The sequence below is a fragment of the Piliocolobus tephrosceles genome, chromosome 15 (genome assembly GCF_002776525.5).
Source record: "Piliocolobus tephrosceles isolate RC106 chromosome 15, ASM277652v3, whole genome shotgun sequence".
NCBI lineage: Eukaryota > Metazoa > Chordata > Mammalia > Primates > Cercopithecidae > Piliocolobus > Piliocolobus tephrosceles.
The window spans coordinates 55,824,521-55,838,195 of NC_045448.1; the positions used below are offsets into that span (position 1 = coordinate 55,824,521).

General features: G+C 36.9%; 1 protein-coding gene across 10 annotated transcripts in view; it reads right to left on the reverse strand.

The window, feature by feature from the left end:
* Nucleotides 1-13,675, reverse strand: part of CCDC88A (coiled-coil domain containing 88A) — a 133,276-nt gene that overhangs the window by 36,239 nt on the left and 83,362 nt on the right. For 8 of the 10 annotated variants that reach the window (XM_023228278.2, XM_023228276.2, XM_023228280.2 and 5 more), the window contains exons 15-17: nt 12,032-13,102; nt 10,430-10,557; nt 6,147-6,288 (exon numbers count right to left, since the gene is read on the reverse strand). In XM_023228278.2, the coding sequence (XP_023084046.1) occupies nt 6,147-6,288; nt 10,430-10,557; nt 12,032-13,102 (1,341 nt within the window). The remainder of the gene's footprint in view (nt 1-6,146; nt 6,289-10,429; nt 10,558-12,031; nt 13,103-13,675) is intronic. The other 2 variants (XM_023228281.2, XM_023228275.2) reach the window with 1 other exon arrangement.

Below are 13,675 nucleotides of genomic sequence, written 5' to 3' on the forward strand. Positions count from 1 at the left end.
CTCCCAAAGTGCTGGGATTACAGGCTTGAGCCACCGCGCCCGGCCTTTTTTTTTCTTTTTTTGGAGACGGAGTCTTGCTCTGTCGCCCAGGCTGGAGTGCAATGGCCGGATCTCAGCTCACTGCAAGCTCCGCCTCCCGGGTTCACGCCATTCTCCTGCCTCAGCCTCCCAAGTGGCTGGGATTACAGGCACCCGCCACCTCGCCCGGCTAGTTTTTTGTATTTTTTAGTAGAGACGGGGTTTCACCGTGTTAGCCAGGATGGTCTCGATCTCCTGACCTCGTGATCCGCCCATCTCGGCCTCCCAAAGTGCTGGGATTACAGGCTTGAGCCACCGCGCCCGGCTGATTTGTGCTTTTTAAAATGCAAATCCTTTCCTCCTAGAAATATAAAACGTACTCTGTTTATGTGCCAGAGTAATGTCAAATCCTATTGTTTGTCGTGCAAATGCCCCTGGAGAAGAGTGGATATAGATATGTTACTAATGACTAACAATTCTTTTTAGAGCTATCTGTAACCAATTTAGAAATTTAACAGAGATGTCTATGTAAAGCACAAAGATTTGACACTTTATTAATTTTAAGGACATATCATATTCAGGATTTTTTAGTTTTGAGTTGGCTCTCTTAAAGTAGATTATAATCACACTAGAAAATCCTAGAGAACATATATACTTGGATTGCGAACAATTCAAATTTGGATTCTCTTCAACTCAAATTTACTATTATACTTATCTTGAATTATTAAACTATCTTGAAGCACTAGTTTATCCTAGGAGATTCTTATAATAAATTTCAAGTTAACCCTAACCTTTGCATTAAGGCAAGAATAGAAATGTTTTATAGTTCAACATTTAATGCGCAACTTAAGAAAGCCTACAACTCAACAATTAATAATGCTACCACTGAGTTAGAAAATAATGAGGTGAGACTAAAAAGATGCCAAGATAGAATGTAATGTCAAGTTTCGCAAGCAATTTAATGGGTACCCTATGATCCTAGTTTCCGGGTTTTGTTTGTTTTGTTTTTACTTTTAACACCCTAATAACAGAGTGGCATCATTTCCAGTCTCTATTTTACATGAATTTCCCACAAGGTCTTTATTCTAGGCTTAGAAAGGCTATAAACATATGCATTTATTAAGAAGGGGAGCTGAAAATAAAACTCAAGTCCTCTCATTTTATATTATTTTTTTGAGACATAGTCTCACTTTGTCACCCAGGCTGGAGTGCAGTGGTGCGATCTTGGCACTCTGCAACCTCCACCACCCAGGTTCAAACCATTCTCTTGCCTCAGTCTCCCGAGTAGCTGGGATTACAGGCGTGTGCCACCATGCCTAGCTAAGTTTTGTATTTTTAGTAGAGATGAGATTTCACCATGTTGCCCAGGCTGGTCTCGAACTCCTGACCTCAAGCGATCCACCCACCTTGGCCTCCCAAAGTGCTGGGATTACAGGCGTGAGCCACCGCACCTGGCCAAAGGCTTCTCAGTTTAAAGCCATTGTTCTTTCAAGTAAGTATTAAAAATGATTATGTATCATTAATCAAAATCTTTATATTCAGAGAGGAAATGAATACAGAGTCTAGATAAAAATAAATCACTGTAACAAAGTAATTTAGAGCTAATTAAAATATCGTGAATTCTGTTATGAATTCAAATTTCAAATTTTCAACAGTTCCCAAAGATAATGTAATCTTCAAAAATAGAGTTATAATTTGCATGAAGTTGCTAATGTACAGGTTTTAAGTGTAATTCGGTAATTTTGAGAATGGCAAACATCTATATAACCCATATATCAACATGACAGAACACTTCCATTACTCTAGAAAGATCACTGCACCAGGCAACCACCGTTTTCATTTCTTTCATAAAAGTTCTGCTTACATATGTAACCTGCACGTTATGCACATGTATCCTAGAACTTAAAGTATAATAAAAAATAAAAAAATAAAATAAAATAAAATAAATGCAAAATATATCTTAAAAAAAAAAAAGTTCTGCTTATACTAAAATTTCACACAAATACAATCACAGTGTATATAATCTGTGTGTGTGTGTGTGTGTGTGTGTGTTTCTGAGTATATTTCTAAGCTTTATCCATGTGTTGAGTACATCAGTAATTTTTTTATTTTGGTCATTATATCCAGTTTTTTGATGATGATGAAGCTGCTAAAAAAATTCATTTATCTATGTTTTCATTTTCCTTGAGTAAAGAGAAGTAGCATTATCACCTTCTTTTTCTTTTCTTTTTCTTTCTTTTTTGAGATAGAGTCTCACACTGTTGCCCAGGCTGGAATGCAGTGGTGCAATTTTGGCTCACTGCAACCTCCACCTCCTGGGTTCAAGTGATTCTCGTGGCTCAGCCTCCTGAGTAGCTGGGACCACAGGTGTGCACCACCACGCCCAGCTAATTTTTGTATTTTTAGTAGAGACAGTGTTTCCCCATGTTGGCCAGGCTTGTCTTGAACTCCTGGCCTCAAGTGATCTGCCTGCCTCAGCCTCCCAAAGTGCTGGGATTACAGGCATGAGCTACCATGCTGGGCCATGGGCTAGGACTTTTTGAGATACTGCCATACTGCCTGCTAAATTAGTTATAACATCTTATATTTGCATCAGTATGCATGACAGTTCCAGTTGCTCCCAATTTTCACTAATATTTGATCAATATTTCCATATACATTTTAGAATCATCTTGTTAATCTGCCTGTTGGGATTTTAATTGGGATTGTGTTGAATCAAGAGATCAATATGGGGAATCTGCCATTTTAACAACATTGAATCTTCTAATTCCTGAACATGGTTCTTATTTCCATTTACTGAGGTATTCCTTTGGTGTTTCTAGTAGAGTTCTTGCACACATTTCCTTAAATTAATCCATAAGTATTTTATAGTATTATAAATGGTGTTTTTTAAATTTCATTTTCCAATCTTTCATGGCTAATATGGAGAAACAAAATAGACTTTTATATATTGACTTTTATCCTGTGACATTGATTAGTTCACCTTAGCTGTAGACATTTTTCTGTGAATTCCTCAGGGTTTTCTGTAAATACAGTCATGTCACAGGTGAAGAAAGACATTTTTACTTCTTCCTTTCAAATCTGTATGCCTTTCATTTCTTCTTATCTTAGTATGCTGGTTAGGATCATCAGTACAGCATTTAATAGAAACAGTGAGAGCAAAATCTTTGTATTCTTCCTGATCAAAAGGCGAAAGTGATTAGTCTATAGGCTGTTTATAGAAGCCCTTTATCTGGTAGATGAAGTTTTTTCTATTTATTCTCCAATTATTGAGAGATGAGTATTAAAATCTCTAACTGTAATTGTGGATTTGTCTTTCTCCATGTAGTTCTACAGATATTTGCTTCATCTATTTGCAGCTCTGTTACTAGGTGTACCTCTGTTATTAGGTGCATAAACATTTAACCTTGTTATCTTTGTGCTGGAATGACCCCTTTATAATTATGCAATGAACTACTCAGCTCTGCTGCTATTTACTGCACTAAAATTTACTTTGTTTAGCATTAATATAGCCAATCTAGTAAGTTTTTGGTTAGTGCTAGAATGATATATCGTTTTCCATCAAGATTTCTGATAGGTAGCATATAGATGGGTCTTGCCTTTTTGTCTAATTTATTAATCTCTGCTTTTTAACTGGGGTGTTTAGACTTATATTTTATATCTAATATAGTTATTGCCATACTTTAGTTTAAAGCTGCCATCCTACTATTTGTTTTCTATTTGTCCAATCTGTACTTTGTTCCCTGTTTCTTCTTTCTTTTTGCCTTTTGGATTTTTTTAACAGACAGGATCTCCCCTGTGTTGCCCAGGCTGGTCTCAAACCCCTGCACTCAAGCGATCTTGCTGACCTCAGCCTTCCAAAGTGCTGGGATTACAGGAATGAGCCTCTGTGCCTAACCTGGATTTATTTTTTGAGTCCATTTTATCTCCCTTTTTTGGTCATATTACCTATACCTCTTTGTCATACGAATTTAGTAGTTACTTTAACCCTTATACTATTCGTATTTAACTTTCACAGTCTATCTTAAGGAGAATACCTCTTCACATATAGTATTAAAAGTTTATAACAATATAAATTCAGTTGAATACATAGCAGGAAGCTAGTCCGTAACAGTTATGTCCAAACAGCTGAAAGTGGAAGTCAGCGATGGCTTTTGAGACCGGGTCTTACTCTGTCACCCAGACTGGAGTGCAGTGGCATGATCTCGGCTCACTGCAACCTCTGCCACCTGGGTTCAAGTGATTCTCCTGCCTCAGCCTCCTGGGTAGCTAGCTGGGATTACAGGTGTCCACCACCACGCCTGTCTAATTTTTGTATTTTTAGTGGAGACAGGGTTTCACCATGTTGGCAAGGCTGGTCTTGAACTCCCAACCTAAAATGATCTGCCTGCCTCGGCCTCCCAAAGTGCTGGGATTACAGGTAAGCCACTGCACCCGGCCCATTGATGGCATTTTAAATATCTACTTGAAACACACATACACAACTCACACCCAAACCCACTAATTTTCTGGTTGAGTAGCTTCATGAAGTTGATTTTATTTGCAACTCAGTGATACTGCTGATGGGGTAAAAAATTCAGGACAAAAAGCAGGTTAATGTGTTTTGTGTGTGTGTGTGTGTGTGTGTGTGTGTGTGTTTAAATAATCCCTTTGGTTAACTAGACACAGTTCTAAAATTTATTCTCTGGCTCTGAGAATGTCTGGATGAAAAATAAGTAAAACTTATTCTGTAACAATGTATGTTCCATGGCAATGTCTGTGACAAACAGCAGCAATGGTGTCAGCAAACAGTGAAAAAAAAAATTGGAACATTCTATGTTACTAGATAATATTGCTTATTGAAAAAAATGACTAGGAGAAGTTTAAAGACCAATAGGCAGCCCTATCTCTGAACTTCTCTGAGTACAGCACCTCCTATAATTGGCATGTGCACTGTGGGGATCTTAAATCTATACCTTTGGAGTTGCTGCAAGAGGTAATCACTACTATGAGCATGAGGATTCAAAGCCAGGAAAGCTCCTGCACACACCCAATGTGAATCTTACCTTATACCTAAACCATCTGGTGGAAAGATTATTCTCAGACAACTATGTGAAGAGGATGGATTGACACGGCCCTGCTGTCTATTTGTATTTCTTATAGTGTTCTGAGTAGAATGATTCTAAATGTAGCCTATAGTAATCTTGTCAGTCTAAGTATTCAGCTAACCTTGAGACCACTCCTGAGGCACTGCAGAGATGATAAAAGGGCAAATAAACCAGAACATGACTCTACCAATCTACCATCTACTAGCCCTGTGGAATGGGAAAGTCCCTTATATTTTGATTTGCTTCCTTAGGGAAAACAAACAATTGCCTCTGCATTGCTTGCTTACTTCACTGAATACTTCCAAATATCAAAAGAAAACAGATCTAGAAAAGACCTCAAATTTATGAGATCAGGTGCTGTCATATTTTGCTTAGCAGAATTTTCCCTGGATCCTCAATAGGAAAGAGTGACAGAGTGAAATGTCAATATCACAATGAGAGCCTTTCCCAGTAATATAAGCCTGCCTCTTCCTCATTCCACCCACACACTTCTGATATATCCCTAACACCATGCAGGATATCACACACATGAAATAGCACTGAATAAGCTATATCATATTCATATGACAGAGATCTGTTTAAGAATGAATACTCTCAAGTGGCCGGGCGCAGTGGCTCACGCCCGTGATCCCAGCACTTTGGGAGGCCAAGGCGGATGGATCACAAGGTCAGGAGATCGAGACCATCCTGGCTAACACGGTGAAACCCCATCTCTACTAAAAATACAAAAAATTAGCCGGGCGTGGTGGCACGCGCCTGTAGTCCCAGCTACTCAAGAGGCTGAGGCAGGAGAATGGCGTAAACCCGGGAGGCGGAGCTTGCAGTGAGCCGACATCACGCCACCGCACTCCAGCCTGGGCGACAGAGCAAGACTCCGTCTCAAAAAAAAAAAAAAAAAAAAAAAAACTCTCAAGTTTATGAAAAAGGAATAGACTAAATATCAATAAAATGTTTTAATTTTTATTTTCTACTTTATATTTTTCTGTCCAAGTATTTATATAATAAATGATCCTTAAAATTCTTTCCAAGAAAATCACTTACTGTTTTAAGTTCTTGGCGCAATTGCTGGTTATAATTCGTGGATTCTTCTAATCGAGCTTCTAAAGCAGCAATTTTTTCTTCTTTTATTTCAAGAGACTTCTTAAGAGTGGATTCTAATTTTGATTCCAAAAGTTTATACCTACTATCCAAGTACAAAGTAATATAGTTCATCATTGGAGGTCAGAAAATCATTTTTAAAGATAATTTATGACCACAAATATTCATGCCATAAATGGGTCTTATAAAAAACCTTGTTGTTAAAGAGGCAAAAGAACTTATCCTCTTCTTACTGCCCCATTCTCCCTTTAAAACTAATCCTGGTAATGAAGCAACAAAATCATTGAGTGAATAGAGCTCCAGATTATGGCTTAGATTATCAAAAGCAATAATTAATTCTCAAGGAATCTGGAAGATCAAAGTCCCAAAATAGCCCCTTTTAGTAATGAAGACTCTTATTTTTTTTTTTTTTTTTTTGAGATGGAGTTTAGCTCTTGTAGCCCAGGGTGGAGTGCAATGACATGATCTGGGCTTACCGCAACCTCTGCCTGCCAGGTTCAAGCGATTCTCCTGCCTCAGCCTCCCTAATAGCTGGGATTATAGGCATGTGCCACCACGCCCAGCTAATTTTGTATTTTTAGTAGAGACAGGGTTTCACCATGTTAATCAGGCTGGTCTTGAACTCCTGACCTCAGGTGATCCGCCCGCCTCAGCCTCCCAAAGTGCTGGGATTACAGGCATGAGCCACCACACCCGGCAATGAAGACTCTTTATCTCAAGGTACAGAGTAGTTACAGTTAAAAAATCACGTATTTGTGGCACAGGATACTGGTGACAGAGTGGCAAGAGGGAGATGGATGTGACTGTTAGTATTGCAATTATCTTTCTGAATGGTAAATGAGTAATTATTAATAAATACTTTTTTTTTCACAAAAAGGATGGTGTATGAACACAATTCAGAGCGTATCATAAACCAGTATTTATGATCCATTTCTTAAACCCAAAGACCCTGAAGACAAAACCAAATAAAAACCTAAAGTGTGTATATGAGAGTTTCACCACATTCTTTTACTGGAATTAATTTTTATGTAAATATTTTCTTCTCAGATTTTAATTTCATTGAATACAGAGAACAAATCTCATTCATTTTGGTATCGGCTCAAGTCAACATTTAAAAATCATTTACTGAGTCCAATTTTGGGTATGCTGAATTGGTGACATCTGAGTTGCTTCTGGTCTATCCTGGTAGAAACATACAGTAAACAGAGACAAAAAAAAGGATCTCAGGTGAGATGATGTATGGGAAGGCTCAGTATACAGAATGAATGGATAAGAGGCCTGAAAATATATGAAAACATAATCCTGTGAGCAACCAGATTGAAAGAGAAGACAGAAGACAAAGACGTATTAAAGGAGAAAAGACAAGAGTGATCACCTCTGTTTACAACTCTACCACTTTATTTATTTAGAGACAGAGTCTCACTCTGTTGCCTAGGCTGGAGTGCAGTGGCGCGATCTCACCTCACTGCAACCTCTGCCTCTCAGGCTCAAGTGATTCTTGTTCTTTGGCCTCCTGAGTAGCTGGGATTACAGGCGTGCACCACCACGCCTGGCTAATTTTTCGTATTTGTAGTAGAGGCAGGGTTTCACCATGATGGCCAGGCTGGTCTTGAACTCCTGACCTCAAGTGATCCGTCCCCCTTGGCCTCCCAAAGTGCTGGGATTACAGGCATGAGCCATCGTGCCCCGGCCTACTAAATTTATTTTGTTGCATTTAAATTTATCTACTTATACATTCAATTCAAAAACTAAACTATATATTCCTTGATGGCAAGAATAAGTATCTTAATAATAACTGTACTGTCAAAAAAATTCAGAGAGAATAACATGAATTAGAAAGATGGGAAAGTTAGGCCGGGCGCGGTGGCTCATGCCTGTAATCCCAGCACTTTGGGAGGCCAAGGTGGGTGGATCCTGGGGTCAGGAGTTCGAGACCAGCCTGGCCAGTAAAAACACAAAATTAGCCAGGCGTGGTGGTGCATGCCTGTAATCCCAGCTACTTGGGAAGCTGAGGCAGGAGAATCACTTGAACCTGGGAGGTGGAGGTTGCAGTGAGCCGAGATTGTGCCACTGCACTCCAACCTGGGTGATAAGAGCAAAACTCCGGCTCAAAAAAAGATGAGAAAGTTAGACTAATAAAGGAATTAGGGACATCATTTGAGACTGATATACATAAATCCCAAGGTGGAGGGAATGGCACATTAAAGGAATATATGTCTGTGAGCTTCTGGGGTTTTTTTTGTGACATAAAGACTAACTTCCTGGCTGAGAAAGAAGCTGGTTTAGTAGTAGTTCAAGCCACTTTCTATTTCCAAAAAGCTTTAGTTCAACATATACCCTTACCTCCATGCCTAATATGTAAATAAATATGTGGAAATAATGAATGCCATCATATGTTGCCTAGACTATTATAATCACTTCCTAGCCTGTCTCTGTGCTTCCAAATTCATCCTTTTTGTAATCCATCTTTTATATACTCTAAAAATTGCCCAGCACATTTTTGTGCTTTTATACAAATGCTATTGTCTACATGGGATGCCCTTCCCCACTGTTCCCACTTTGTAAACCTCTGTCATTTTTTAAGATTCAGTTGAAACATGATCACTACTTTGATGCTAGATGATCAGCAGATAAGAAGAGCTCAATTAACATTGGCTAACTGTATGAATTAAGGTTTGGGACGAGGAGCCAAACTGTATAAAGGGTCCACCCAGGGCTGGGTTCATAAATTTATAATAGGGTCAATTAGCACTATAGGGTGTACTCTACTTTTTCTTTTGCAAAGAACATGCAGTACAGTGTCTTACATATAGTAGGTAATAAATCTGTTTGAATAAAGAGGGGATGCATATTCAGTATCTATATTAAAAGACAGTCAACGAAATCTGCACTTAAAACTATCTGATTAATTCAAATAAAAATATTTCCTCATGAAATATCTGTATAATTAATTCAACAATCATTGCTTGACTTGAACTGATTGCTAGAATATATGCCTCAAATTATATCTCTGTTATTACACAACTTTTTAAGTATCAATCTATCCTATTTACTTTGAATATTCTCAAAACTACATGAACAAATCACCATTAATTTTTCCAATATATATCTAATATAGAATATAAATACTGGAACAGTAATAATGAGTAGATAAAATATAAGTTATACAATTACAGAAATGGAATGAAAATCTAGTCTACATAAAATAATATTCTTAACAATATACAACCTCTATTCCAGTTGGATTCATGGAGCTGACTGGATGCTAAATAATAGACTACTTGAAAATCAGATTAACTCTGTTTGATAGACTGTAATTACCATGAGAGAATACATATTTTCTTTAAACCTATACTGATCATTTTTAAAATTAAAAGGCATATGAGTTAATTTTTTAACTCATATCCGGCTTTTAAGGCTTTAGTTTTCCACATTATTTTTATACCTCAGTTGCTTTTCTTTTCCTTTGTTTCATACTTTTCCTCCATTTATCTTTAAGTCAACATTTTGGCAAATAAATGAAAGGACAGAGGTATTTAAGCACATGATTCAGATAAAAAATAACTTGCTTAATTGACTGTGTTTGACGAGCTGGAGGTTGGTTTGTTGTTAATGTCTTACTGTTTTCACAGTCAATTATAGCCTCTGATCTTCTGCTACCTGGGTAGCATCCTGTTTTCCTATTTTATAACTGTATTTATATAGTAACATTTTAGGTTTTTATTTTCTTATATCTATATTAGATTGTCTATGATTCCTCTTTTCTCTTTAGGACCTTTTTTGTTTTTTTGAGACGGAGTTTCGCTCCTGTTGCCCAGGCTGGAGTGCAATGGCACGATCTCAGCTCACCGCAACCTCTGCCTCCCAAGTTCAAGCAATTCTCCTGCCTCAGCCTCCCGAGTAGCTAGAATTACAGGCATGCACCACCATGCCCGGCTAATTTTTTTGTATTTTTAGTAGAGATGGGGTTTCTCCATGTTGGTCAGGCTGATCTCGAACTCCCGACCTCAGGTGATCTGCCTGCCTCAGCCTCCCAAAGTGCTGGGATTACAGGCGTGAGCCACCGCACCCGGCCACATAACTTTCTTTAAGGGAAGAAAGGAACCAGAAATAGAGTGAAATATATAAATGTTTTCTATAGCTAATACAGAAAAGAATTAATGTATGAGTAAAAAAAAAAAAAAAAACAAAATTTCAACTGTTTGCCAAGTAGACTTAGTACTCACCTGTCATCAGTACTTTGCTCATCATGTAAGAGTCTCTCCTTATTTAACCCTATCTTCTCAAGCTCATGAGTTAATTTTTCGAGATCATTGTTCATCTGTTGGGTCTTCAATTTTTCACTCACTAAATCCTTATTTTAAAACAAATGCAAAACTCACGTAAGTGTCAAGGGTATAAACATCTAAGAAAGTCAGCTAAGATTCTAATTACCACCATCTAGGAATACATGTAATTTGAACCAGGAAATATTGTTAAACCATTCCTTCATTATTAAAATGTAGTTGAAGTTACAACCTAGTTGAAATAACTTTTTTCCTTTTTGGCTAATGCGTTAAACAAAACCTTGAAAGGGAGTAGTAAGTGTTTACTTGTGAATGCGCATTTAGGTTTGAAAACTGCGGGGGGAAAAACATATCCATTTACTTTTTAATAATGAGCCTCAACTTTAGTGCACATTTCTTCTTATAAATACATGTTGACTATAACACTTCTCTCCCACAAGATCCCTTCTCCCAGTGAAAGAGGTCTTATGATACTGATCTGAAGAACTAGAGGATGTTCTTAGAAGTTTAGGCACAAGGAACCTGTTGTTCATGTTTATAAGTCTACAGAAGAGAAAAATAAAAGGTCCCTCTCAATGCCTCTTTAGCAGAAATGCAGACTGCCCAATGTGACCTTCTGCCAGAATGCTAATATACTTTTAAATTGAACTTAAACGGTTATCACATATTATAATGCTTAGAGATGGGAAAAAAGAGCCAAACATACACCTGACTTGCACCAACCATGTTTCACAGAACATACTGCCAATTTACTCCTGGAAGTTTCAGAATTCTTCTTGATACATAGATTCAAGCAAATACTAGTTGCTCAGTGTTGAACAGTTGAACCTGATTTGCATTCTCTGGCTTTGAGGTCAAAATTCATGGGGCTTTGGAGTCTGAAAAATCTGGATTTGAATCCAGTAATCCAACTCTGCTATTTATTAGCCGTGTGATCCTGAGTAAATTATTTAAGGTTTCTGAACCTGTTTTCTCATCTAAAAAATCGATATAATACTTATAAAGGATTAGTTGTAAAGATTATGTGCATGTATATATAAGTATATATATTTGTGTGTGTGTATATATATTATTTATATATATATACAACTTACATGAAGATTTTAGCCCAGTATTTGGCACATAGCACTCAATAAAAAATAGCTATCATGCTTCTTTATTATACTTAGAATTTAGTAAGAGTTTTGATCAAGCATTTTATCATTATATTGAAATAAAAGTTTAAAATTATAATGTAATAAGTCAGATACCACTAGGAAACTTTATTACTACAAATTCTTTTAAAAATACAATTTATAGGTATTTCTTAGTTTAACAAAAGTAGGAAACTTGGAAGGCACTTCTAGTTCTAATTCCAAAATTCTACTGAACCATAAAATAGATGATGCAAATTACTGATAGATTCCAATAAAACTTAAAGAAACCTTGAGTTAAAAATATTAAAAATGATGCAAATTAATGATAGGTTCCAATAAAACTTAAAGAAACCTTGAGTTAAAAAATATAAAAAATATTTGCCTTAATTTAGGTAAACATATTTACCTCACGTAGTGTAACCAACGTTTTTATATCAATAGTTGCTCTTTTCACAAGCTCCTTATTTTCTTTTTCTAGTTCTTTTAGACGGATACAAGATTCTTTATATACACCAATTTCTTTGGATAGAGTTTTGTTTTCTTTTTCCAAATTTCCAATCTTCACATTATTTTCTTCTAATGTGGTATCTTTAATTTCTGCTTGCTGTCGGAGTCTCTTATTTTCCTTCTCCAATTGTTTCTTATCCTTTTCCAGTTGAGAAGTCTCTTGCTCTAATGATTTATTTTCTTTTTCCAGTTGTTCTAGTCTTTTGCTAGATATTTTTAGTTCTTCTAGGTTTTTTTGCAATGTTTGATTTTCCATCTCTAAGTCTTGTAGTTCACTCTCTAATTGCTGGATTTTTTTATTGCTGTTCTCTAAAGCTTTTTGCAGTCTTTGATTTTCTATATCTAAACCCTGGTAGCTAACTTCCAAGCGTTCTGTTTTCTTGAAAGATGCTTTCAGGAGCTCCAAACCTTTCTTAAGTTGCTCTTTTTCACTTTCCAGTTCTTTGTTTTCTAGCTGTAGCTGAGCCATTTTCATGCTTGCACACTTCAAAGATTCTACATTCCTTCGCAGCTCTAAGTTTTCCTCATCAAGTTGGGAATTCTCTTTTTCTAGGGATTCTAACTGAAAGGTCAGATTTTTAAAGCTATCCAATGTTTTTTTTAATTTTCTATTTTCTCTTTCTAGCTCTGAATTTTCTTGTTCTAAGGCCTCAATTTTTTCACAAGTAATTTTTAAATTAGTTATTTTTTTCTGTAACAATTCATTTTCTTTTTCAAGATGATGCAATTCATTTTCAAGTTCTTCTGCTCGTTCTCCTTTTTCTTTATAATGTTCCAATTCTTTTTTAATTTGTCTTTTTTCAAATTCAATCTTGCTTAGCTTGCTACTTGTTTCTTTGATAGATTCATGAAGAATTTTGTTTTCTTTTTCAATGTCTTTCACTCTTGCTTCTGCACTTATCTGGGACCGCTGCCTTAAAGAAGACACTGTTTGATTCAGATGTTCATTTTCCTGTTCCAATATCTTAATCTAATTTGAAAAAGAAAATAATTAAAAGCTGTAATTGAGGAAAAACTAACTATGGTTTATCTCTTCCAAAAACTACCAAGAAAAGGGGAACAAAAAAAAAGGGTAATAGAATGCCTGTCTTACTTTTAATTCTGACAAGTATTTACTGAAGACCACTGTGTACACATACTGTCAGGTCATTAAAGTTCATGTCTTTAGGAAGTTCACAGTTTTTTTTTTTTTTTTTTTTTGAGACGGAGTCTCGCTCTGTCACCCAGACTGGAGTGCAGTGGCCAGATCTCAGCTCACTGCAAGCTCCGCCTCCCAGGTTTACGCCATTCTCCTGCCTCAGTCTCCCAAGTAGCTGGGACTACAGGCGCCTGCCACCTCGCCTGGCTAGTTTTTTTTTTTTTTTTTGTATTTTTTAGTAGAGACAGGGTTTCACCGTGTTAGCCAGGATGGTCTCAATCTCCTGACCTTGTGATCCACCCATCTCGGCCTCCCAAAGTGCTGGGATTACAGGCTTGAGCCACCGCGCCCGGCCAGGAAGTTCACAGTTTAAAGGAATGGTTGAGAAATGTATTTTCTATTAAT